Genomic DNA, 24,245 nt, shown 5'->3' with positions numbered 1-24,245 from the left:
AAAGCTTTCCCCGGGATCCCCAGGATCCCCACCATATCATACGCCGCACTGGGATCCAGAAGAGCCGGTGCTGCTGTCTCCCCATTGTCCTGTAGCTTTCTCAAGTGGTCAGTAACACCCAACAGGGCGACTCTGTCTGTGTCCTGCTCTGATGTGAACTGAGAATTGTGAAGGCGTTTTTGAGACTCCTCAAAGACAGAAAGCTGGGGACAGACTTCCTTTCAAGGATCGTGGACATTACGGGAAGCAGGGAGATAGGTTTGTAGTTAGACCAGATTTCTGGATCTAGGTTAGCTTTCTTTAGGAAGGGGAGAGCCATCCCAGGCTTCCACTCCAGAGGAACATAGGCCTGTTGGAGTGAGCGATTGACAAGATTAACCAAACCAGTCAGTATGTCACAATTAAGAAGCCAGAGCTTTGCCAGAGGAGATGGATCCTTTGGCCACCCTGATTTAATTCTTTGATTCAGGGACACGGACGTAGGTAGATCGAGACTATCCCAGGTGGTTAAAGTATTTCTGGCGGCAGAGAGTGCGCCCAGATCCAGAATAGTTGCATCAGGCGACGATATGAAGGGAGTTTGAGACGAGTCTTGGTTATCTTGCAGCAGGGAGGTCTGGATATCCTGCACTTTGCTAACAAAGAAGGAAGCCAGCGTTTCACAGTGGGCCAGTGATGGGTCCAGTGCCGCGGGTGTCCTACCTGGCTCGGATATGAGTACTATTGATACCTCATCCCATGAGTCTCTGCTACGACCATTATTTATACTTTACCCCCGGAGTCTCTGCTGTGAGTATTGACTATACTGTTCCCTCTGAGCCTGTACTATCAGTATCGATGATACTTTACTCCTGAATCTCTACCATGATCATCAATGATACCTTATCCCATGAGTCTCTGCTATGAGTATTACTGATACTATACACCCTGAGCCTCTACTATGAGTATTATTGATAATATACACCTGAGCCTCTGCTATGAGTATTGATGATACTTTACCCCTGAATCTCTACCATGATCATCAATGATACCTTATCCCATGAGTCTCTACTATAAGCATTATTTATACTTTACCCCCGGAGTCTCTGCTGTGAGTATTGACTATACTGTTCCCCCTGAGCCTGTACTATCAGTATCGATGATACTTTACTCCTGAATCTCTACCATGATCATCAATGATACATTACCCCATGAGTCTCTGCTATGACTATTACTGATACTACACACCCTGAGCCTCTGCTGTGAGTCTTGCTGATACTGTCCCCTCAAGTCTACACTATGAGTATTAATGATACTTTATCTCCTGAGTCTCTACTGTGAGTACTGATGATACTTTAACCCGGAGTCTCTTCTATGAGTATTGATGATACATTATCCTGTAAGTCTCTACTGTGAGTACTGATGATACTTTACCCCCTTAGTCGCTGTTATGAGAATGGATGATGATTTTCCCCTTCAGCTCTACTATCAGTACTACTTTACCTCCTGAGTGTCTGTATGAGTACTATTGATAATTTACCTTCTGAGTCTCTGCTGTGAGTATTGACTATACTGTTCCCTCTGAGCCTGTACTATCAGTATCGATGATACTTTACTCCTGAATCTCTACCATGATCATCAATGATACCTTATCCCATGAGTCTCTGCTATGAGTATTACTGATACTATACACCCTGAGCCTCTACTATGAGTATTATTGATAATATACACCTGAGCCTCTGCTATGAGTATTGATGATACTTTACCCCTGAATCTCTACCATGATCATCAATGATACCTTATCCCATGAGTCTCTGCTATAAGCATTATGTATACTTTACCCCCGGAGTCTCTGCTGTGAGTATTGATTATACTGTTCCCCCTGAGCCTGTACTATCAGTATCGATGATACTTTACTCCTGAATCTCTACCATGATCATCAATGATACATTACCCCACGAGTCTCTGCTATGAGTATTACTGATACTATACACCCTGAGCCTCTACTATGAGTATTATTGATAATATACACCTGAGCCTCTGCTATGAGTATTGATGATACTTTACCCCTGAATTTCTACCATGATCATCATTGATACCTCATCCCATGAGTCTCTGCTACGACCATTATTTATACTTTACCCCCGGAGTCTCTGCTGTGAGTATTGACTATACTGTTCCCCCTGAGCCTGTACTATCAGTATCGATGATACTTTACTCCTGAATCTCTACCATGATCATCAATGATACATTACCCCATGAGTCTCTGCTATGAGTATTACTGATACTATACACCCTGAGCCTCTACTATGAGTATTATTGATAATATACACCTGAGCCTCTGCTATGAGTATTGATGATACTTTACCCCTGAATTTCTATCACGATCATCATTGATACCTCATCCCATGAGTCTCTGCTACGACCATTATTTATACTTTACCCCCGGAGTCTCTGCTGTGAGTATTGACTATACTGTTCCCTCTGAGCCTGTACTATCAGTATCGATGATACTTTACTCCTGAATCTCTACCATGATCATCAATGATACCTTATCCCATGAGTCTCTGCTGTGAGTATTACTGATACTATACACCCTGAGCCTCTACTATGAGTATTATTGATAATATACACCTGAGCCTCTGCTATGAGTATTGATGATACTTTACCCCTGAATCTCTACCATGATCATCAATGATACCTCATCCCATGAGTCTCTACTATAAGCATTATGTATACTTTACCCCCGAAGTCTCTGCTGTGAGTATTGACTATACTGTTCCCCCTGAGCCTGTACTATCAGTATCGATGATACTTTACTCCTGAATCTCTACCATGATCATCAATGATACATTACCCCATGAGTCTCTGCTATGAGTATTACTGATACTATACACCATGAGTCTCTGCTATGAGTATTACTGATACTACACACCCTAAGCCTCTACTGTGAGTCTTGATGATACTGTCCCCTCAAGTCTACACTATGAGTATTAATGATACTTTATCTCCTTAGTCTCTACTGTGAGTACTGATGATACTTTAACCCGGAGTCTCTTCTATGAGTATTGATGATACATTATCCTGTAAGTCTCTACTGTGAGTACTGATGATACTTTACCCCCTTAGTCGCTGTTATGAGAATGGATGATGATTTTCCCCTTCAGCTCTACTATCAGTACTACTTTACCTCCTGAGTGTCTGTATGAGTACTATTGATAATTTACCTTCTGAGTCTCTGCTGTGAGTAATGATGACATTTTACCCCTTGAGTCTCTACTATAAGTATTATTGATACTTTACACCCTGAGTCTCTGCTATGAGTATTGATGACATGTTGACCCATTGAGCCTCTACTATAAGTTTTGACGGCACTTTATCCCTTGAATCTCTACTTTGAGTACTGATGATACTTTACCCCCTGAGTCTATGCTATGAGTACGATAAATACCTCATCCCATGAGTCTGCTATGAGTGTTATTGATAGTTTACACTCAGAGTTTCTGCAATGAGTATTAATGCTACTGCACCTCATGAGTCTCTGCTTTGAGTATTAATGATACTTCATCCCCTGAGTCTCTACTGTGAGTATTGCTGATACTTTACCCCCTGAGTCTCTGATATGAGTATTGATGACATGTTGACCCATTGAGCCTCTACTATGAGTTTTGATGGTACTTTATCCTCTGAATCTCTACTTTGAGTACTGATGATACTTTACCCCCTGAGTCTATGCTATGAGTACGATAAATACCTCATCCCATGAGTCTCTGCTATGAGTGTTATTGATAGTTTACACTCAGAGTCTCTGCTATGAGTATTGATGCTACTGCACCTCCTGAGTCTCTGCTTTGAGTATTGCTGATACTTTACCCCCTGAGTCTCTGATATGAGTATTGATAACTTACCCCATGAGTCTCTGCTATGAGTATTATTGATGCTTCACACCCTGAGTCTATGTATGCTATGAGCATTAATGATACTTTACCCAGTGTCTCTGAGTATTAAAGATACTTTATCCCCTGAGTCTCTACTATGAGTATTAAATACATTCTACCGCACCCCTACAAATGAACCAGCCTCTTGCTCCCCCACAAACTCCCACAGTGGCTTACTTCGCACTTCGAGCCGGCACTCTATCTCGGCCTCCCCGTGCTCGTTCACCGCTTTGCAGACGTAGACACCTCCGTCGAAGGGGCTGGGCTTGCGGATCTCCAGGGTCACCACGCCCTGCTTACTGAACATGCGGAACTTGGGCTCACCCCACAGGTCAACCTTATTCTTGTACCAGGAGATCTTGGGCTGTGAAATTAAAGAACATTGAATGCACCTGGAACTTCGCAAAACTATTGTGAGAACAGCTAACAAGGAGCATCTATCACTGTGCTGAGTACATGTGTGTCTGTTAGCGGACGCGTGTGTATCTGCTACATTTCAGTTTACATGTGTCTAAGTGTATCTGTTGCGTCTTAGCATACATGTCTAAGTGTATCTGCTGCGTCTTAGCATACATGTCTAAGTGCATCTGCTGCGTCTTAGCATACATGTGTCTATGTGCATCTGTTGCGTCTTAGTTTACATGCGTCTATGTGTATCTGCTGCATCATAATATACATGTGTCTAAGTGTATCTGCTGCGTCTTAGCATACATGTGTCTAAGTGTATCTGCTGCGTCTTAGCATACATGTGTCTATGTGCATCTGCTGCGTCTTAGCATACATGTGTCTATGTGCATCTGTTGCGTCTTAGTTTACATGCGTCTATGTGTATCTGCTGCATCATAATATACATGTGTCTAAATGTATCTGCTGCGTCTTAGCATACATGTGTCTAAGTGTATCTGCTGCGTCTTAGCATACATGTGTCTATGTGCATCTGTTGTGTCTTAGCATACATGTGTCTAAGTGCATCTGCTGCGTCTTAGTTTACATGCGTCTATGTGTATCTGCTGCATCATAATATACATGTGTCTAAGTGTATCTGCTGCGTCTTAGCATACATGTGTCTAAGTGTATCTGCTGCGTCTTAGCATACATGTGTCTATGTGCATCTGTTGTGTCTTAGCATACATGTGTCTAAGTGCATCTGCTGCGTCTTAGCATACATGTGTCTAAGTGCATCTGTTACGTCTTAGCATACATGTGTCTAAGTGCATCTGTTGCGTCTTAGCATACATGTGTCTAAGTGCATCTGCTGCGCCTTAGCATACATGTGTCTAAGTTCATCTGCTGCATCATAATATACATGTGTCTAAGTGCATCTGTTGCGTCTTAGCATACATGTGTCTAAGTGTATCTGCTGCGTCTTAGCATACATGTGTCTAAGTGCATCTGCTGCGCCTTAGCATACATGTGTCTAAGTTCATCTGCTGCGTCTTAGCATACATGTCTAAGTGTATCTGCTGCGTCTTAGCATACATGTGTCTAAGTGCATCTGCTGCGCCTTAGCATACATGTGTCTAAGTGCATCTGCTGCGTCTAGCATACATGTGTCTAAGTGCATCTGCTGCGCCTTAGCATACATGTGTCTAAGTTCATCTGCTGCGTCTTAGCATACATGTGTCTAAGTGCATCTGTTGTGTCTTAGCATACATGTGTCTATCTGTATCTGCTGCATGGGGACCCCTTCCCTTCTGCGAATGAGTTACCATCCACTTCAAGTGGATGGTAACTGCGAGTTGGTTTGCGACCGCTTTCGCGGTCACAAAGCAACTCAACATCGCGATGCGAAGGGGCTGGGCTTGCGGATCTCCAGGGTCACCACGCCCTGCTTACTGAACATGCGGAACTTGGGCTCACCCCACAGGTCAACCTTATTCTTGTACCAGGAGATCTTGGGCTGTGAAATTAAAGAACATTGAATGCACCTGGAACTTCGCAAAACTATTGTGAGAACAGCTAACAAGGAGCATCTATCACTGTGCTGAGTACATGTGTGTCTGTTAGCGGACGCGTGTGTATCTGCTACATTTCAGTTTACATGTGTCTAAGTGTATCTGTTGCGTCTTAGCATACATGTCTAAGTGTATCTGCTGCGTCTTAGCATACATGTCTAAGTGCATCTGCTGCGTCTTAGCATACATGTGTCTATGTGCATCTGTTGCGTCTTAGTTTACATGCGTCTATGTGTATCTGCTGCATCATAATATACATGTGTCTAAGTGTATCTGCTGCGTCTTAGCATACATGTGTCTAAGTGTATCTGCTGCGTCTTAGCATACATGTGTCTGTGTGCATCTGCTGCGTCTTAGCATACATGTGTCTATGTGCATCTGTTACGTCTTAGTTTACATGCGTCTATGTGTATCTGCTGCATCATAATATACATGTGTCTAAGTGTATCTGCTGCGTCTTAGCATACATGTGTCTATGTGCATCTGTTGTGTCTTAGCATACATGTGTCTAAGTGCATCTGCTGCGTCTTAGTTTACATGCGTCTATGTGTATCTGCTGCATCATAATATACATGTGTCTAAGTGTATCTGCTGCGTCTTAGCATACATGTGTCTAAGTGTATCTGCTGCGTCTTAGCATACATGTGTCTATGTGCATCTGTTGTGTCTTAGCATACATGTGTCTAAGTGCATCTGCTGCGTCTTAGCATACATGTGTCTAAGTGCATCTGTTACGTCTTAGCATACATGTGTCTAAGTGCATCTGTTGCGTCTTAGCATACATGTGTCTAAGTGCATCTGCTGCGCCTTAGCATACATGTGTCTAAGTTCATCTGCTGCATCATAATATACATGTGTCTAAGTGCATCTGTTGCGTCTTAGCATACATGTGCCTAAGTGCATCTGCTGCGCCTTAGCATACATGTGTCTAAGTTCATCTGCTGCGTCTTAGCATACATGTCTAAGTGTATCTGCTGCGTCTTAGCATACATGTGTCTAAGTGCATCTGCTGCGCCTTAGCATACATGTGTCTAAGTGCATCTGCTGCGCCTTAGCATACATGTGTCTAAGTTCATCTGCTGCGTCTTAGCATACATGTGTCTAAGTGCATCTGTTGTGTCTTAGCATACATGTGTCTATCTGTATCTGCTGCATGGGGACCCCTTCCCTTCTGCGAATGAGTTACCATCCACTTCAAGTGGATGGTAACTGCGAGTTGGTTTGCGACCGCTTTCGCGGTCACAAAGCAACTCAACATCGCGATGCGGTCGCAAATAGGAAGGGAACACCCCTTCCTACTTGCGAGTCGGAATCACATTTTGCGAGTCAGTACCGACTCGCAAAATGTGACTCTGCATCGCGTAAGGCCTTTTGTGCCTCGCAAACTGCGTTTTTCGCCGTTTGCGAGGCGCAAAAGGCTTCCTACATCTGGCCTCATGTGTCTCCACTGACTCATGTCGCGCATGCGCCCTATGGGGGCTCCGAGGCCACAGGGTAATGGGTATAAGTGCAGAACTCACACAATCCGCACTATTTTCGCAGCTCGTGTTGTTATCCGGAAGAAGCACTAGCTGGCATGGCTTGGTGCTGCCCCATGTATAACACGACGACCGTGGCACCATCAGGGCACTGAACTCCAGTACAGTAACTGCATTCGGGGTATCACCCGCTATGTTATTGTGTAGGCTGTGACACTTACTGTAGAAGGAACATATATTTTATATAACCCTGTGCACAGTCGCTTTTGTGGTGTCTTTATTGAGTTACTACTGTGAGTGTGTTGCACAAGCGCGTTACAGATGCCCTCTGGGGATAGGCCGGACTGCTCTGTGTAGCTACCAGGGGTGAGCACAGGTTACCTATGGTGTGTAACTTACCCCGAGGAGAGTGCTGGGCTGAGGTGCACACCCTACCCAACCAAAAAACCCAAGTCTAACAATCTGTGCTTAAAAAACAATAGGTTTCTGTTTTTTACATGAAGCATGTGACATTTTGTGCAAGCGACACTGCAACACAACACAGTAGAGAGAGAATGAAAATATTTATGGGCCTGATTCACAACAGTAAAGTTAGACTGTTGGTCTAAGTTTAGACCAAAAGTCAAATTTTAATACTTTTTAGCATCCACAAAGCAAAGTTTCCAGTAGTATCTTTACCTCTGCAGTGGGGGTGGAATCTCCACACCCGGGGAGGATGCCCGTCCTGAGTGTGGATATTTCACCCGGAGTGCAGAGATTCCATCCTGAGTGCTAACGTGAAGATACTACTTATAACTTAACTTTGTGAATACCGAAAGTGGTAAACTTAGGGCCTCACTTAGATATTCGTGGATGGGTTACTCCATCACAATTAGTTTAGTTTAGTTTAGTTTAGTTTTTATGCATTTATAGAGCGCGTAGCTACCCTAGGGCATCCCAGCGCTGAAGGTACAGGAAAGTTCTTGAAGAGAGCAGGAAGGACAGGCTAGCGACTGAAGAGAATGGTTTTCAACCTCTTCCTAAAAAGAGATTCAGAAGGTTCATGGCGGAGCTCAGGAGGTAGGGAATTCTAGAGACGGGCAGCCTTGATGATATAGGAGTTTCCTCCCCCTGATCTATTGACGCGGGGTATATGAATCTGCCGGGAAGAAGATGATCTCAAGTGTCTGACGGATATCCCGTACGCTGAAATCTAAATCCCATAGGATTTAATGGGATTTAGATTTCTGCGGACGATATATCGCTACCCTTGTAACAGAGTAACCCGTTCACCGATATCTAAATCAGGCTCTTAGACTTTTGGTCAAAGTTTACCTTTGTGAATTGGGCCCTACATCTGGATGCATTTTTGAGGAGGTGGGTAGGTGTCTTAGCTTTGTGGTGAGAGAACAGCAGGCGAGGCAGTGTATTGTGACCATGATGTTTACTCGTGCACACCTGAGCTCTGCCTTTCTGAGTGTAGGACAAGTGCAGGGATGTGTCTGTGAATGTGGCACCCTAGTGCACCCATCCATCTCTTTAGTGTCCATACCTTGGGGGTTCCGCGGACAGCGCAGCTCAGCGTCACGTTGTATCCAGCAATCACAGACCGGCTCATCAGTGGGTGCGTGAATTTTGGTGCTTCCGCAAACTCAGCCATTTTGTAGTCGGGGGGTTTGTACTCCACACCTGTTGATGACACAGGACATTAGAATCAGTAACAGCCTCGCGTGGGCCAGACTTTTTTCCTTGTGAAATCAATCAATCAGTATTTGTATAGCGCATCTCTATCACACTTGAAGGTATCTGGGTGCTACACCCCTACCTAATGGCTTGATCAAAAAATGGGGAATGAGAGGTTTCTCACTCTGCACTGAGTGGATGCTCCTCACAGCAGGATGATCACCCGTGAATGAGGCTGAAGCCAACCATATAGTGAATATCAGACCCACTGAGTGCAAGGGGACGTCTGCAGTGTCGTCCATACTTGTCGCAATCACTGCTGCTGTGAGCTAAAAACCCCAGCCTGGACAGGGGCTTGTCCATCCAACTTCACTGGCCTGCTCCACCTCTGGATTCTAGACCAGCAGACACTTCCTCACAGGTACAGCCCGGCCCAGAGGGAGCTCAGAGGCTCCCCTGGTGCCCCTCGAAGGGCAGACATGCTCTGTTGAGGGGAGTAGTGATGACAGGTCCAGACATGTTCCGTTGGTGGGGGGACATGTGATGACAGGGCAGCCATGGTTTAGTAGTGGGGGGACTTGTGATGAAAGGACAGACATGCTCTGGTGGGGGGGCTTGTGATGATAGAGCCCGCCATGGTTTAGTAGTTGGGGGGCTTGTGATTATAGAGCCAGCCGTGCTTTAGTAGTTGGGGGGCTTGTGATGATAGAGCCAGCCATGGTTTAGTAGTGGGGAGACTTGTGATGATAGAGCCAGCCGTGCTTTAGTTGGGGGACTTGTGATGATAGAGCCAGCCATGCTTTAGTAGTGGGGGGACTTGTGATGATAGAGCCAGCCATACTTTAGTAGTGGGGGGACTTGTGATGATAGAGCCAGCCGTGCTTTAGTAGTGGGGGGACTTGTGATGATAGAGCCAGCCATGGTTTAGTAGTGGAGGGACTTGTGATGATAGAGCCCGCCATGGTTTAGTAGTGGGGGGACTTGTGATGATAGAGCCAGCCATGCTTTAGTAGTGGGGGGACTTGTGATAATAGAGCCCGCCATGGTTTAGTAGTGGAGGGACTTGCGATGATAGGGCCAGCCATGCTTTAGTAGTGGGCGACTTGTGATGATAGAGCCAGCCATGGTTTAGTAGTGGGGGGACTTGTGATGATAGAGCCCGCCATGGTTTAGTAGTGGGGGGACTTGTGATGATAGAGCCAGCCATGGTTTAGTAGTGGGGGGACTTGTGATGATAGAGCCAGCCATGCTTTAGTAGTGGAGGGACTTGCGATGATAGGGCCTGCCCTGCTTTAGTAGTGGGCGACTTGTGATGATAGAGCCAGCCATGGTTTAGTAGTGGAGGGACTAGTGATGATAGAGCCAGCCATACTTTAGTAGTGGGGGGACGTGTGATGATAGAGCCAGCCATGCTTTAGTAGTGGGGGGACTTGTGATGATAGAGCCAGCCATGCTTTAGTAGTGGGGGGACGTGTGATGATAGAGCCCGCCATGCTTTAGTAGTGGGGGGACTTGTGATGATAGGGCCAGCCGTGCTTTAGTAGTGGGGGGACGTGTGATGATAGAGCCAGCCATGCTTTAGTAGTTGGGGGGCTTGTGATGATAGAGCCAGCCATGCTTTAGTAGTGGGGGACGTGTGATGATAGAGCCCGCCATGCTTTAGTAGTGGGGGGACGTGTGATGATAGAGCCAGCCATGCTTTAGTAGTGGGGGGACTTGTGATGACAGGGCAGCCATACTTTAGTAGTGGGGGGACTTGTGATGATAGAGCCAGCCATGGTTTAGTAGTGGGGGGACTTGTGATGATGGAGCCCGCCATGGTTTAGTAGTGGGGGGACTTGTGATGATAGAGATAGCCATGCTTTAGTAGTGGAGGGACTTGTGATGATAGAGCCAGCCATGGTTTAGTAGTGGAGGGACTTGCGCTGATAGAGACAGCCATGCTTTAGTAGTGGGGGGACGTGTGATGATAGAGCCAGCCATGCTTTAGTAGTTGGGGGGCTTGTGATGATAGAGCCAGCCATGCTTTAGTAGTGGGGGGACGTGTGATGATAGAGCCCGCCATGCTTTAGTAGTGGGGGGACGTGTGATGATAGAGCCCACCATGCTTTAGTAGTTGGGGGGCTTGTGATGATAGAGCCAGCCATGGTTTAGTAGTGGGGGGACTTGTGATGATAGAGCCCGCCATGGTTTAGTAGAGGGGGGACTTGTGATGATAGAGCCTGCCATGCTTTAGTAGTGGAGGGACTTGTGATGATAGAGCCAGCCATGCTTTAGTAGTGGAGGGACTTGTGATGATAGAGCCCGCCATGCTTTAGTAGTGGAGGGACTTGTGATGATAGAGCCAGCCATGGTTTAGTAGTGGAGGGACTTGCGATGATAGGGCCAGCCATGCTTTAGTAGAGGGGGGACTTGTGATGATAGAGCCCGCCATGGTTTAGTAGTGGGGGGACTTGTGATGATAGAGCCCGCCATGGTTTAGTAGTGGGGGGACGTGTGATGATAGAGCCCGCCATGCTTTAGTAGTGGGGGGGCTTGTGATGATAGAGCCAGCCATGCTTTAGTAGTGGGGGGACGTGTGATGATAGAGCCAGCCATGGTTTATAGTGGGGGGACTTGTGATGATAGAGCCCGCCATGGTTTAGTAGTGGGGGGACTTGTGATGATAGAGCCAGCCATGGTTTAGTAGTGGAGGAACTTGCGATGATAGAGCCAGCCATGCTTTAGTAGAGGGGGGACTTGTGATGATAGAGCCCGCCATGGTTTAGTAGTGGGGGGACTTGTGATGATGGAGCCCGCCAGGGTTTAGTAGTGGGGGGACTTGTGATGATAGAGCCAGCCATGCTTTAGTAGAGGGGGGACTTGTGATGATAGAGCCCGCCATGGTTAAGTAGTGGGGGGACTTGTGATGATGGAGCCCGCCATGGTTTAGTAGTGGGGGGACTTGTGATGATAGAGCCAGCCATGCTTTAGTAGAGGGGGGACGTGTGATGATAGAGCCAGCCATACTTTGGTTGTGGGGGACGTGTGATGATAGAGCCAGCCATGGTTTAGTAGTGGGGGACTTGTGATGATAGAGCCCGCCACGGTTTAGTAGTGGGGGGACTTGTGATGATAGAGCCAGCCGTGCTTTAGTAGTGGGGGGACTTGTGATGATAGGGCCAGCCATGGTTTAGTAGTGGGGGACTTGTGATGGTAGAGCCAGCCATACTTTAGTAGTGGGGGGACGTGTGATGATAGAGCCAGCCATACTTTGGTAGTGTGGGACTTGTGATGATAGAGCCAGCCATACTTTAGTAGTGGGGGGACGTGTGATGATAGAGCCAGCCGTGCTTTAGTAGAGGGGGGACATGTGATGATAGAGCCAGCCGTGCTTTAGTAGAGGGGGGACTTGTGATGATAGAGCCAGCCATGCTTTAGTAGAGGGGGGACTTGTGATGATAGAGCCATCCGTGCTTTAGTAGTGGGGGGACTTGTGATGATAGAGCCCGCCATGGTTTAGTAGTGGGGGGACTTGTGATGATAGAGCCAGCCATGCTTTAGTAGTGGGGGGACTTGTGATGATAGAGCCCGCCATGGTTTAGTAGTGGGGGGACTTGTGATGATAGAGCCAGCCATGGTTTAGTAGAGGGGGGACTTGTGATGATAGAGCCAGCCATGGTTTAGTAGTGGGGGGACTTGTGATGATAGAGCCAGCATTGCTTTAGTAGTGGGGGGACTTGTGATGATAGAGCCAGCCATGGTTTAGTAGTGGGGGTGATGTGATGTTAGACCCAGCTATGCTTTAGTAGAGGGGGGACTTGAGATGATGGTACCAGGCTTGCTTTGTTGGTGTTGGAGTGGTACCAGAGGTCTTGTGGTTCTAAGTTTAGCAACGCTTTATATACTGCCTGACCTAGGTCACGAATACCATAATTTCTGTACTTCCCTCATTCCTAGCCCCCTAAGATGAAGACTATTCTCTTTTGCCCTGGTTTTGGAATGCCACCGTTCTTGGGGGTTAGTGTTCTTGGGTCCTTTAATTACAGCATACATCTCCAGTGTGGGATCACCATAGTACATCATCCCCAACACATCGTTGGAGAGTCGCTTGTGCAGAGGCTCGGCCGCCTCTCCTGATCCTTTCCTCCTTAGCTCTCTCCTGCTGAGCTACGTACCTCCGCCATGTCTCCCCACTGCCAGTCCTGAGATGTATACATGTTCTTGAGTTCCTGGAGGACTCGGACTGCCTCCATTGCAACACCACCTGTCCCTGGCTATATCGCTTCACCGTCTGTCCCTGTCTCCATCGCTCTACCGCCTGTCCCTGGCTCCATCGCTCCACCGTCTGTCCATGGCTCCATCGCTCCACCGTCTGTCCCTGTCTCCATCGCTCTACCGCCTGTCCCTGGCTCCATCGCTCCACCATCTGTCCCTGGCTATATCGCTTCACCGTCTGTCCCTGTCTCCATCGCTCCACCGTCTGTCCCTGTCTCCATCGCTCTACCGCCTGTCCCTGGCTCCATCGCTCCACCGTCTGTCCCTGGCTCCATCGCCCCACCGTCTGTCCCTGGCTCCATCGCTCCACCGTCTGTCCCTGTCTCCATCGATCCACCATCTGTCTCTGTCTCCATCGCTCCACCGTGTGTCCCTGGCTCCATCGCTCCTCCATCTATCCCTGGCTATATCGCTCCATCGTCTGTCCCTGTCTCTATCGCTCCACTGTCTGTCCCTGTCTCCATCGCTCCACTGTGTGTCCTTGTCTCCATCGCTCCACCGTCTGTCCCTGTCTCCATCGCTCCACCGTGTGTCCCTGGCTCTATCGCTCCACCGTCTGTCCCTGTCTCCATCGCTCCACCATGTGCCCCTGTCTCCATCGCTCCACCGTGTGTCCCTGGCTCCATTGCTCCACCGTCTGTCCCTGGCTCCATCGCTCCGCCGTCTGTCCCTGGCTTCATCGCTCCACTGTCTGTCCCTGTCTCCATCGCTCCACCATCTCTCCCTGGCTCCATCGCTCCACCGTCTGTCCCTGTCTCCATCGCTCCACCGTCTGTCCCTGGCTCCATCGCTCCATCATCTGTCCCTGGCTCCATCGATCCACCGTCTGTCCCTGGCTCCATCGCTCCACCGTCTGTCCCAGTCTCCATCGATCCACCATCTGTCTCTGTCTCCATCGCTCCACCGTGTGTCCCTGGCTCCATCGCTCCACCGTCTGTCCCTGGCTATATCGCTCCATCGTCTGTCCCTGTCTCTATCGCTCCACTGTCTGTCCCTGTCTCCATCGCTCCACTGTGTGTCCTTGTCTCCATCGCTCCACCGTCTGTCCCTGTCTCCATCGCTCCACTGTGTGCCCCTGTCTCCATCGCTCTACCGTGTGTCCCTGGCTCCATTGCTCCACCGTCTGTCTCTGTCTCCATCGCTCCACCGTGTGTTCCTGGCTCCATCACTCCACCATCTGACCCTGGCTCCATCGCTCCACCATGTGTCCCTGGCTCCATCTCTCCACCATCTGTCCCTGTCTCCATCGCTCCACCGTCTGTCCCTGTCTCCATTGCTCCACCGTCTGTCCCTGGCTCCATCACTCCACCATCTGTCCCTGTCTCCATCGCTCCACTGTGTGTCCCAGTCTTCATTGTTACACTGTGTGTTCCTGGCTCCATCGCTCCACCGTCTGTCCGTCTCCATCGCTCCGCCGTCTGTCCCTGTCTCCATCGCTCCACCATCTGTCCCTGTCTCCATCACTCCACCGTCTGTCCCTGTCTCCATCGCTCCTCTGTGTGTACCTGTCTTCATCGCTCCACTGTGTGTTCCTGGCTCCATCGCTCCACCATCTGTCCCTGTCTCCATTGCTCCGCCGTCTGTCCCTGTCTCCATTGCTCCACCGTCTGTCCCTGTCTCCATCGCTCCACCGTCTGTCCCTGTCTTCATCGCTCCACTGTGTGTCCCTGTCTCCATCGCTCCACCATCTGTCCCTGTCTCCATCGCTCCACCGTCTGTCCCTGTCTCCATCGCTCCACCGTCAGTCCCTGTCTCCATTGCTCCGCCGTCTGTCCCTGTCTTCAAGGCTCCACCATCTCTCCCTGTCTGCATCGCTCCACCGTGTGTTCTTGGCTCCATCGCTCCACCGTCTGTCCCTGTCTCCATTGCTCCGCCGTCTGTCCCTGTCTTCAAGGCTCCACCATCTCTCCCTGTCTGCATCGCTCCACCGTGTGTTCTTGGCTCCATCGCTCCACCGTCTGTCCCTGTCTCCATCGCTCCACTGTGTGTCCCTGTCTCTATAACTCCACTGTGTGTTCCTGGCTCCATCGCTCCACCGTCTGTCCCAGTCTTCATTGCTCCACCGTGTATTCCTGTCTCCATCGCTGCACCGTCTGTCCCTGGCTCCCTCACTCCACCATCTGTCTCAGGTTCCACCCTATGTCCCTTTCTCCATAACTCCATCATCTGCCCTGGTCCTCATCGTTCCACTGTCTGTCCCTGGCTCTATCGCTCCACCGTCTGTCCCTGTCTCCATCGCTCCACCGTGTGTCCCTGGCTCCATTGCTCCACCGTCTGTCTCTGTCTCCATCGCTCCACCGTGTGTTCCTGGCTCCATCACTCCACCATCTGTCCCTGGCTCCATCGCTCCACCATGTGTCCCTGGCTCCATCTCTCCACCATCTGTCCCTGTCTCCATCGCTCCACCATCTGTCCCTGTCTCCAATACTCCACCGTCTGTCCCTGTCTCCATCGCTCCACCGTGCGTCCCTGGCTCCATCGCTCCGCCGTCTGTCCCTGTCTTCAAGGCTCCACCATCTCTCCCTGTCTGCATCACTCCACCGTGTGTTCCTGGCCCCATCGCTCCACCGTCTGTCCCTGTCTCCATCGCTCCACCGTCTGTCCCTGTCTCCATCGCTCCACCGTCTGTCCCTGTCTCCATCGCTCCGCCGTCTGTCCCTGTCTCCATCGCTCCACCGTCTGTCCCTGTCTCCATCACTCCACTGTGTGTCCCAGTCTTCATCGCTCCACTCTGTGTCCCTGGCTCCATCGCTCCACTGTGTGTCCCTGGCTCCATTGCTCCACCGTCTGTCTCTGTCTCCATCGCTCCACCGTGTGTTCCTGGCTCCATCACTTCACCATCTGTCCCTGGCTCCATCGCTCCACCATGTGTCCCTGGCTCCATCTCTCCACCATCTGTCCCTGTCTCCATCGCTCCACCGTCTGTCCCTGTCTCCATTGCTCCACCGTCTGTGCCTGGCTCCATCACTCCACCGTCTGTCCCTGTCTCCATCGCCCCACCATCTGTCTCTGGTTCGATCGTTCCACCCTATGTCCCTTTCTCCATAACTCCATCATCTGTCCTGGTCCTCGTTGTTCCACTGTCTGTCCCTGGCTCCATCACTCCATAGGCTGCCCCCTGACTCCATCACTCCCCCATCTGCCCCTGGCTCTTGCCCCTTGCCAGCTCACCAGTTTTCTGGATATAGGCACTTTTCTTGGTGACTGTGGGGTTCTCGCTCAGCCCACACATGTTCTCAGTGAAGGCCCGGAAGAAGTACTCATTCCCCATGATCAGATCGGACACCACACAGTTGGTGCGTCTGTAATGTTCGTAGACTGTGAACCACTCCTGCAGGGAGAGACAACAGGTAAGAGAAGTGCTTGAGTGTTCGAGTACAGCTGAGTATTACAACAGAGGAATAGAGGAAACTCATACATTCAGAGAGAGGGGATGGAATGTTAGAGAGCTGGAATGTTAGAGGAGAGCTGGAGGGGTAGAGCAAACCTGGAATGTTAGAAGAGAGCTGGAGGGTGAGTGCAGACCTGGAATGGTAAAGGAGAGCTGGATGGGGGTTAGAGCAGATCTGGAATGTTAGAGGAGAGCTGGGGGTTAGGTCAGACCCGGAATGTTAGAGGAGAGCTGGAGGGTTAGAGCAAACCTGGAATGTTAGAGAAGAGCTGGAATGTTAGAGGAGAGCTGGAACGTTAGAGGAGAGCTGGAGGGTGAGTGCAGCCCTGGAATGTTAGAGGAGAGCTGGAGGGTTAGTGCAGACCTGGAATGCTAGAGGACAGCTGGAGGGCTAGAGCAGACCTGGAATGCTAGAGGACAGCTGGAGGGCTAGAGCAGACCTGGAATGTTACAGGAGAGCTGGAGGGTTAGAGGAAACCTGGAATGTTACAGGAGAGCTGGAGGGCTAGGGCAGACCTGGAATGCTAGAGGACAGCTGGAGGGCTAGAGCAGACCTGGAATGTTACAGGAGAGCTGGAGGGTTAGTGCAGACCTGGAATATTACAGGACAGCTGGAGGGCTAGAGCAGACCTGGAATGTTACAGGAGAGCTGGAGGATTAGTGCAGACCTGGCATATTACAGGACAGCTGGAGGGCTAGAGCAGACCTGGAATGTTACAGGCGAGCTGGAGGGTTAGTGCAGACCTGGAATATTACAGGACAGCTGGAGGGCTAGAGCAGACCTGGAATGTTACAGGAGAGCTGGAGGTTTAGAGCAGACCTGGAATGTTACAGGAGAGCTGGAGGGTTAGAGGAGACCTGGAATGTTAGAGGAGAGCTGGAGGGTTAGAGCAGACCTGGAATGTTAAAGGAGAGCTGGAGGTTTAGAGCAGACCTGGAATGTCAGAGGAGAGCTGGAGGGCTAGGGCAGACCTGGAATGTTACAGGAGAGCTGGGGAGTAAAAGGATAGAAGGAAAGAGGTACTAAAGCAGAGGAGAGGAGATCAGAGTTTGCAAGCAGAGGAACGTCTTGAGTCTAGAGAAGATCAGAGCTGGAGCGTGAGAAGAGAGCAGAGCTGGAGGAAGAGGAGAAGAACAACAGTGTTACATAGACAGAGAGGTGGTGTGCAAAGCGAAAACTGAGCTGGAATGTTGGATGAAAATAAACCTGGGGAATAAGAGAAAACAACTGGAGGAAGTGAAGAGAGCTGAATGTTAGATGAGAGAAGAGAAGGAGGAGAGGAGGGGATGGGAGAGGAGAGAAGAGGGAGAGGGAGAGGAGATGAGAGGAGAGGAGATGGGAGAAGGCAGCAGTTGATATTTCACAGGATAGATGGAATGGTAATGGTGAGGACAACTGGAGACCAAGACGTTAGCAGAGGAAAGTAGAGAACAGAGATGGAGTATTAGAGGGAAGCAAGAGAATTATAAGGAGGAGAGGTGGAGTATTAGAGGTAAGCAAGAGAATGACAAGGAGGAGAAGTGGAGTATTAGAGATAAGCAAGAGAGTTATAACGAGGAGAGGTGGAGTATTAGAGGTAAGAGAGCTGGAGTATTAGAGGTAAGCCAGAGAGATAGAAGAGAGGAGAGACAGACTATTAGAGGTAAGCAAGAGAATGAGAAGTAGGAGAAGTGGAGTATTAGAGGTAAGCAAGAGAGTTATAACAAGGAGAGGTGGCGTATTCGAGGTAAGAAAGCTGGCGTATTAGAGGTAAGCCAGAGTGATAGAGAGGAGAGATGGAATATTGGAGGTAAGCAATAGATTGACAAATAGTATACGTGAAGTAATAGAGGTAAGCAAGAGAATTATAAGGAGGAGAGATGGAGTATTAGATGTAAGTAAAAGAATTACAAGTCTGAGAGGGGGAGTATTAGAGGTAAGCAAGAGAGTTATAAGGAGGAAAGGTGGAGTATTAGCCGTAAGAGAGCTGGAGTATTAGAAGTAATCTAGACAGATAGAAGAGAGAAGAGTTGGAGTATTAGAGATAAGGAAGAGAATGACAAGTAGGAGACGTGAAGTATTAGAGGTAAGCAAGAGAGTTATAAGGAGGAGAGATGGAGTATTAGAGGTAAGCCAGAGAGTTACAACAGAGGAGAGCTGGACTGCTTGAGGTAAGCTCGAGAGTTACAGGGAGGAGAGATGGATTATTAGAGGTAAGCCAGCGAGTTACAAGGAGTAGAGCTGAAGTATTACAGGTAAGCCAGAGAGTTAGAAGGATAAATTGAGTACTAGAGGTAAGCCAATGAGTTGGAAGGAGGAGAGCTGGAGTATTAACGGTAAGCAAGAGAGTTACAAGGAGGAGAGGTGGAGTATTAGAGGTAAGCCAGAGAGTTACAAGGAGGATAGGTGGAGAATTAGAGGTAAGCCTGAGAGTTAGTAGAGAAGACAGCTGGAGTATTAGCTGTAAGCAAGAGAGTTACAAGGAGGAGAGCTGGAGTATTAGAGGTAAGCCAGAGAGTTGGAGAGAGGAGAGCTGGAGCAATGGAGGTAAGCAAGAGAGTTACAAGGAGGAGAGGTGGAGTATTAGAGGTAAGCCTGAGAGTTAGTAGAGAGGAGAGCTGGAGTATTAGCTGTAAGCTAGAAAGTTGGAAGTGAGGAGAGCTGGAGTGGTTGAGGTAAACCAGAGAGTTACAAGGAGGAGAGCTGGAGTATTAGAGGTAAGCCAGAGAGTTACAAGGAGGAGAGGTGGAGTATTAGAGGTAAGTCAGAGAGTTACAAGGAGGAGAGTCAGAGTATTATAGGTAAGCCATAGAGTTACAAGGAGGAGAGGTGGAGAATTAGAGGTAAGCCTGAGAGTTAGTAGAGAAGAGAGCTGGAGTATTAGCTGTAAGCCAGAGAGTTACAAGGAGGAGAGTTGGAGTATTAGAGGTAAGTCAGAGAGTTACAAGGAGGAGAGGCAGAGTATTAGAGGTAAGCCAGAGAGTTACAAGGAGGAGAGGTGGAGAATTAGAGGTAAGCCTGAGAGTTGGAGAGAGGAGAGCTGGAGCAATGGAGGTAAGCAAGACAGTTACAAGGAGGAGAGGTGGAGTATTAGAGGTAAGCCTGAGAGTTAGTAGAGAGGAGAGCTGGAGTATTAGCTGTAAGCTAGAAAGTTGGAAGAGCGGAGAGCTGGAGTGCTTGAGGTAAACCAGAGAGTTACAAGGAGGAGAGCTGGAGTATTAGAGGTAAGCCAGAGAGTTACAAGGAGGAGAGCTGGAGTATTACAGGTAATTCCGAGAGTTACAAGGAGAGGTTGAGTATTAGATATAAGCCAACGAGTTGGAAGGAGAAGAGCTGTAGCATTAAAGGTAAGCAGGAGAGTTACAAGGAGGAGAGGAGGAGTATTAGAGGTAAACCAAGAGTTACAAGGAGGAGAGGTGGAGTATTAGAGGTAAGCCAGAGAGTTACAAGGAGGAGAGGTGGGGTATTAGAGGTAAGCCAAAGAGTTAGTAGAGAGGAGAGCTGGGGTATTAGCTATAAGCCAGAGAGTTGGAAGAAGAGAGGAGATCTGGAATATTGGAGGTAAGCCAGAGAGTTAAAAAGAGGAGAGGTGGAGTATTAGAGTTAAGCCAGAGAGGTACAAGGAGGAGAGGTGGAGTATTAGAGATACGCTAGAAAGTTAAAAGATGGAAAGGTGGAGTATTAGAGGTAAGTCAGAGAGTTAGATGAAGGAGAGCTGGGTATAAGAGGTAAGCCTGAGAGTTAGAAGGAGGAGGGCTGGAGTATTAGAGGCAAGCCAGAGAGTTACAAGGAGGAGAGGTGGAATAATAGAGGTACTTCAGAGAGTTACAAGGAGGAGAGCAGGAGTATTAGATGTAAGCCAGAGACTTAGAAGGAGGAGAGGTGGAATATTGGAGGTAAGCCAGAGAGTTACAAGAAGGAGAGGTGGGGTATTAGAGGCAAGCCAAAGAGTTAGACAGAGGAGAGCTGGAGTATGAGAGCCAAGACTGAAAGTTGCAAGGAGGAGAGGTGGAGTAATAAAGGTAAGCCAGAGAGTTACAAGGAGGAGGGGCCGAGTTTTAAAGGTAAGCCAGCGAATTATAAGGGGGAGAGCTGGCTGGAATAATAGAGGTAAGCCAGAGAGTTAGAAGAATTCAGAGCTGGAGTATTGGAGGTAGGCCAGAGAATTACAAAGGGGATAGCCGGAGCATTAGATGTGAAGGAGGAGAGCTGGAGTATTAGAAGCAAGCCAGAGGGTTACAAGAGAAGAGAGGTAGAGTATTAGCTGTAAGCCAGAGAGTTGAAAGAGAGGAGAGGTGGAGTATTAGAGGTAATGCAGAGAGTTACAAGGAGGAGAGGTGGAGTATTAGAGGTATGCCAGAGGGATACAAGGAAGAGAGCTGGAGTATTAGAGGTAAGCCAGAGAGTTAGAAGGAGGAGAGGTGGAGTATTAGAGGTTAGCTAGAGAGTTACAAGAAGGAGAGGTAGAGTATTAGAGGTAAGCCAAAGAGTTATACGGAGGAGAGCTGGTGTATGAGAGGTAAACCTGAGAGTTAGAAGGAGAAGAGCTGCAGTATTAGAGTCAAGGCTGAAAGTTGCAAGGAGGAGAGGTGGAGTATTAAAGGTAAGCCAAAGAGTTACAAGGAGGAGAGCTGAAGCATTGAAGCAGGATGTGACATGGGAGATGGGATGATAGTGAAGAGGAGAGTTTGAGAAAATGATGTGCAGAAGGAAGAGAAGAAGATAGTTGAAATGTTAGCTGGAAAAGAGCAAGAGTATTAAGAGTAAACCAAAAACTTAGGAGGGGAGAGGTGGAGTATTAGAGGTAAGCAAGAGTTACAAGGAGAAGAGCTGGAGTATTAGAGTTCAGCCAGAGAATTAGAAGGAGGGCAAAAGGAGTATTAGAGGTAAGCCAGAGAATTACAAGGGGGTAGCTGGAGTATTTGAGGTAAGCCAGAGAGTTAGAAGAAAGGCAATCTAGAGTATTAGAGGTACGTCAGAGAGTTAGAAGGAGAAAAGCTAGAGTATTAGATGTAAGCCAGAGAATTACAAGGTGGTGAGCTGAAGTATTAGAGGTAGGTCAGAGGGTTACAAGAGAAGAGAGCTGGAGTATAAGAGGCAAGCTAGAGGGTTACAAGAGAATAGAGATAGAGTGTTAGAGGTAAGCCAGAGAGTTAGAAAAGAGGAGAGGTGGAGTATTAGAGGTAAGCCAGAGAGTTGGAAGAGAGGAGAGCTTGAGTATTAGAGGTAAGGCAGAGAGATAGAAGGAGGAGAGCTGGAGTATTAGAGGTAAGCAAGAGATTTACAAGGAGGAGAGGTGAAGTATTATAGGTAAGGCAGAGAGTTACAATGAGGAGAGGTGGAATATTAGAGGAGGTATGCTAGAGGGATACAAGGAAGAGAGCTGGAGTATTAGAGGTAAGCCAGAGAGGTAGAAGGAGGAGGGGGAATAGTATAGGTAAGCTAGAGAGTTAGAAGAAGGAGAGGGAGAGTATTAGAGGTAAGCCACAGAGTTATACGGAGGAGAGCTGGTGTATGAGCGGTAAGCCTGAGAGTTAAAAGGAGAAGAGCTGCAGTATTAGAGAAAAGGCTGAAAGTTGCAACGAGGAGAGGTGCAGTATTAGGGGTAAGCCAAAGAGTTACAAAGAGAAGAGCGGAAGTATTAGAGCAGGAAGTCATAGGGGAGACAGACTGATAGTGAAGAGGAGATTTTGAGAGAATGATGAGCAGAATGAAGAGAAGAAGAGAGTTGAAATGTTAGTAGGGGGGAGAGCCAGAGTATTAAGGGTAAACCAAAGAGTTAGAGGGGGGAGAGGTAGAGTATTAGAGGTAAGAAAGAGAGTCACAAGGAGGAGAGCTGGAGTATCAGAGTTTAGCCAGAGAGTTAGAAGGAGGACAACTGGAGTATTAGAAGTAAGCCAGAGAATTACAGGCGGGTAGCCGGAGTATTAGAGGTAAGCCAGAGAGTTAGAAGAAAGGAGATCTAGAGTATTCGAGTTACGCCAGAGAGTTCGAAGAAGAAAAGCTGGAGTATTAGATGTAAGCCAGAGAGTTAGAAGAAAGGAGAGGTGGAGTATTAGTGGTAAGCCAGAGAGTTAGTAGAGAAGACAGCTGTAGAGTTAGCTGTAAGCCAAAGAGTTGGAAGAGAGGAGAGCTGGAGTATTAGAGGTAAGCCACAGAGTTACAAAGAGGAGAGCTGGAAAATTAGAGGTAAGTCAGAGAGTTAGAAGAGAGGAAAACTTGAGAATTAGAGGTAAGTCAGAGAGTTAAAAAGAGAAGAGCTAGAGTATTACAAATAAGCCAGAGAGTTAGAAGAGAGAAGAGCTGGAGTATTAGAGTTAGGCCAGAGAGTTACAGGGAGGAGAGTGGAGTATTAACGGGTAAGCCAGAGGGTTACAAGAGAAAAGAGATGGAGTATTAGAGGTAAGTCAGAGAGTTAGAAGAAAGGAGAGGTGAAGTATTAGTGGTAAGCCAGAGAGTTAGTAGAGAAGACAGCTGGAGATTTAGCTGTAAGCCAAAGAGTTGGAAGAGAGGAGAGCTGGAGTATTAGAGGTAAGCCACAGAATTACAAAGAGGAGAGCTGGAAAATTAGAGGTAAGTCAGAGAGTTAGAAGAGAGGAAAGCTCGAGAATTAGAGGTAATTCAGAGAGTTAAAAAGAGAAGAGCTAGAGTATTACAAGTAAGCCAGAGAGTTAGAAGAGAGAAGAGCTGGAGTATTAGAGTTAGGCCAGAGAGTTACAGGGAGGAGAGGTGGAGTATTAGAGGTAAGCCAGAGAGTTACAAGGAGGAGAGGTGGAGTATTAGAGGTAAGCCAGAGAGTTACAAGGAGGAGAGGTGGAGTGTTAGAGGTAAGCCGGAGAGTTACAAGGAGGAGAGGTGGGGTATGAGGAGTAAACCAGAGAGTTACAAGGAGGAGAGCTGGAGTAATAGAGGTAAGCTATAGAGTTAGAAGAAGGAGAGTTGGAGTATTAGAGGTAAGCCAGGGAGTTAGAAGGTAGAGAACTGAAGTATTAGATTTAAGAAATAGGGCTAGAAGGAAAAGAGTTTGAGAATTAGAGGTAAACCAGAGAGTTATAATGTGGATAGGTGGAGTATTAGCAGTAAGCCAGAGAGTTAGAAAGAGGATAGCTGGAGTATTAGAGATAGGTGTGAGAGTAACAAGGGGGAGAGCTGAAGTATTAGAGGTAAGCTAGAGAGTTAGAAGAAGGAGAACTGGAGTATTAGATTTAAGAAAGCGAGCTAGAAGGATGAGAGTTGGAGAATTAGAGGTAAGCCAGAGAGTTAGAAGACGTAGAGGTGGAGTATTAGAGGTAAGCCAGAGAGATAGAAGAAGGAGAGCTGGAGTATTAGAGGTAGGCGAGAGAGTTACAAGGGAGAGAGCTGGAGTATAAGCTGTAAGCTAGAGAGTTACAAGGAGGAGAGCTGGAGTATTAGAGGTAAGCCAGAGAGTTAGAAGGCGGAGAGGTGGAGTATTAGAGATAAGCCGGAGCGATTGAAGAAGGAGAGCTGAAGCATTAGAGGTAGGTGAGAGAGTTACAAGGGAGAGAGCTGGAGTATTAGAGGTAAGCTAGAGAGTTACAAGGAGGAGAGGTGGAGTATTAGAGGTAAGCAAGAGAGTTAGAAGAC

At 48.1% G+C, this 24,245-nt stretch overlaps 1 protein-coding gene across 1 annotated transcript in view; it reads right to left on the bottom strand.

The window, feature by feature from the left end:
* MYBPC3 (myosin binding protein C3) overlaps window positions 1-24,245 on the bottom strand; it is a 337,466-nt gene that overhangs the window by 8,315 nt on the left and 304,906 nt on the right. The window contains exons 31-33 of the mRNA XM_069221629.1: window positions 16,441-16,600; window positions 8,882-9,018; window positions 4,095-4,281 (exon numbers count right to left, since the gene is read on the bottom strand). Of these exons, the coding sequence (XP_069077730.1) occupies window positions 4,095-4,281; window positions 8,882-9,018; window positions 16,441-16,600 (484 nt within the window). The remainder of the gene's footprint in view (window positions 1-4,094; window positions 4,282-8,881; window positions 9,019-16,440; window positions 16,601-24,245) is intronic.

The sequence above is a fragment of the Pleurodeles waltl genome, chromosome 3_1 (assembly GCF_031143425.1).
Source record: "Pleurodeles waltl isolate 20211129_DDA chromosome 3_1, aPleWal1.hap1.20221129, whole genome shotgun sequence".
Lineage (NCBI taxonomy): Eukaryota > Metazoa > Chordata > Amphibia > Caudata > Salamandridae > Pleurodeles > Pleurodeles waltl.
Note: the sequence above shows the minus strand (reverse complement) of the source record. Positions and strands in the feature narration are given on the sequence as shown.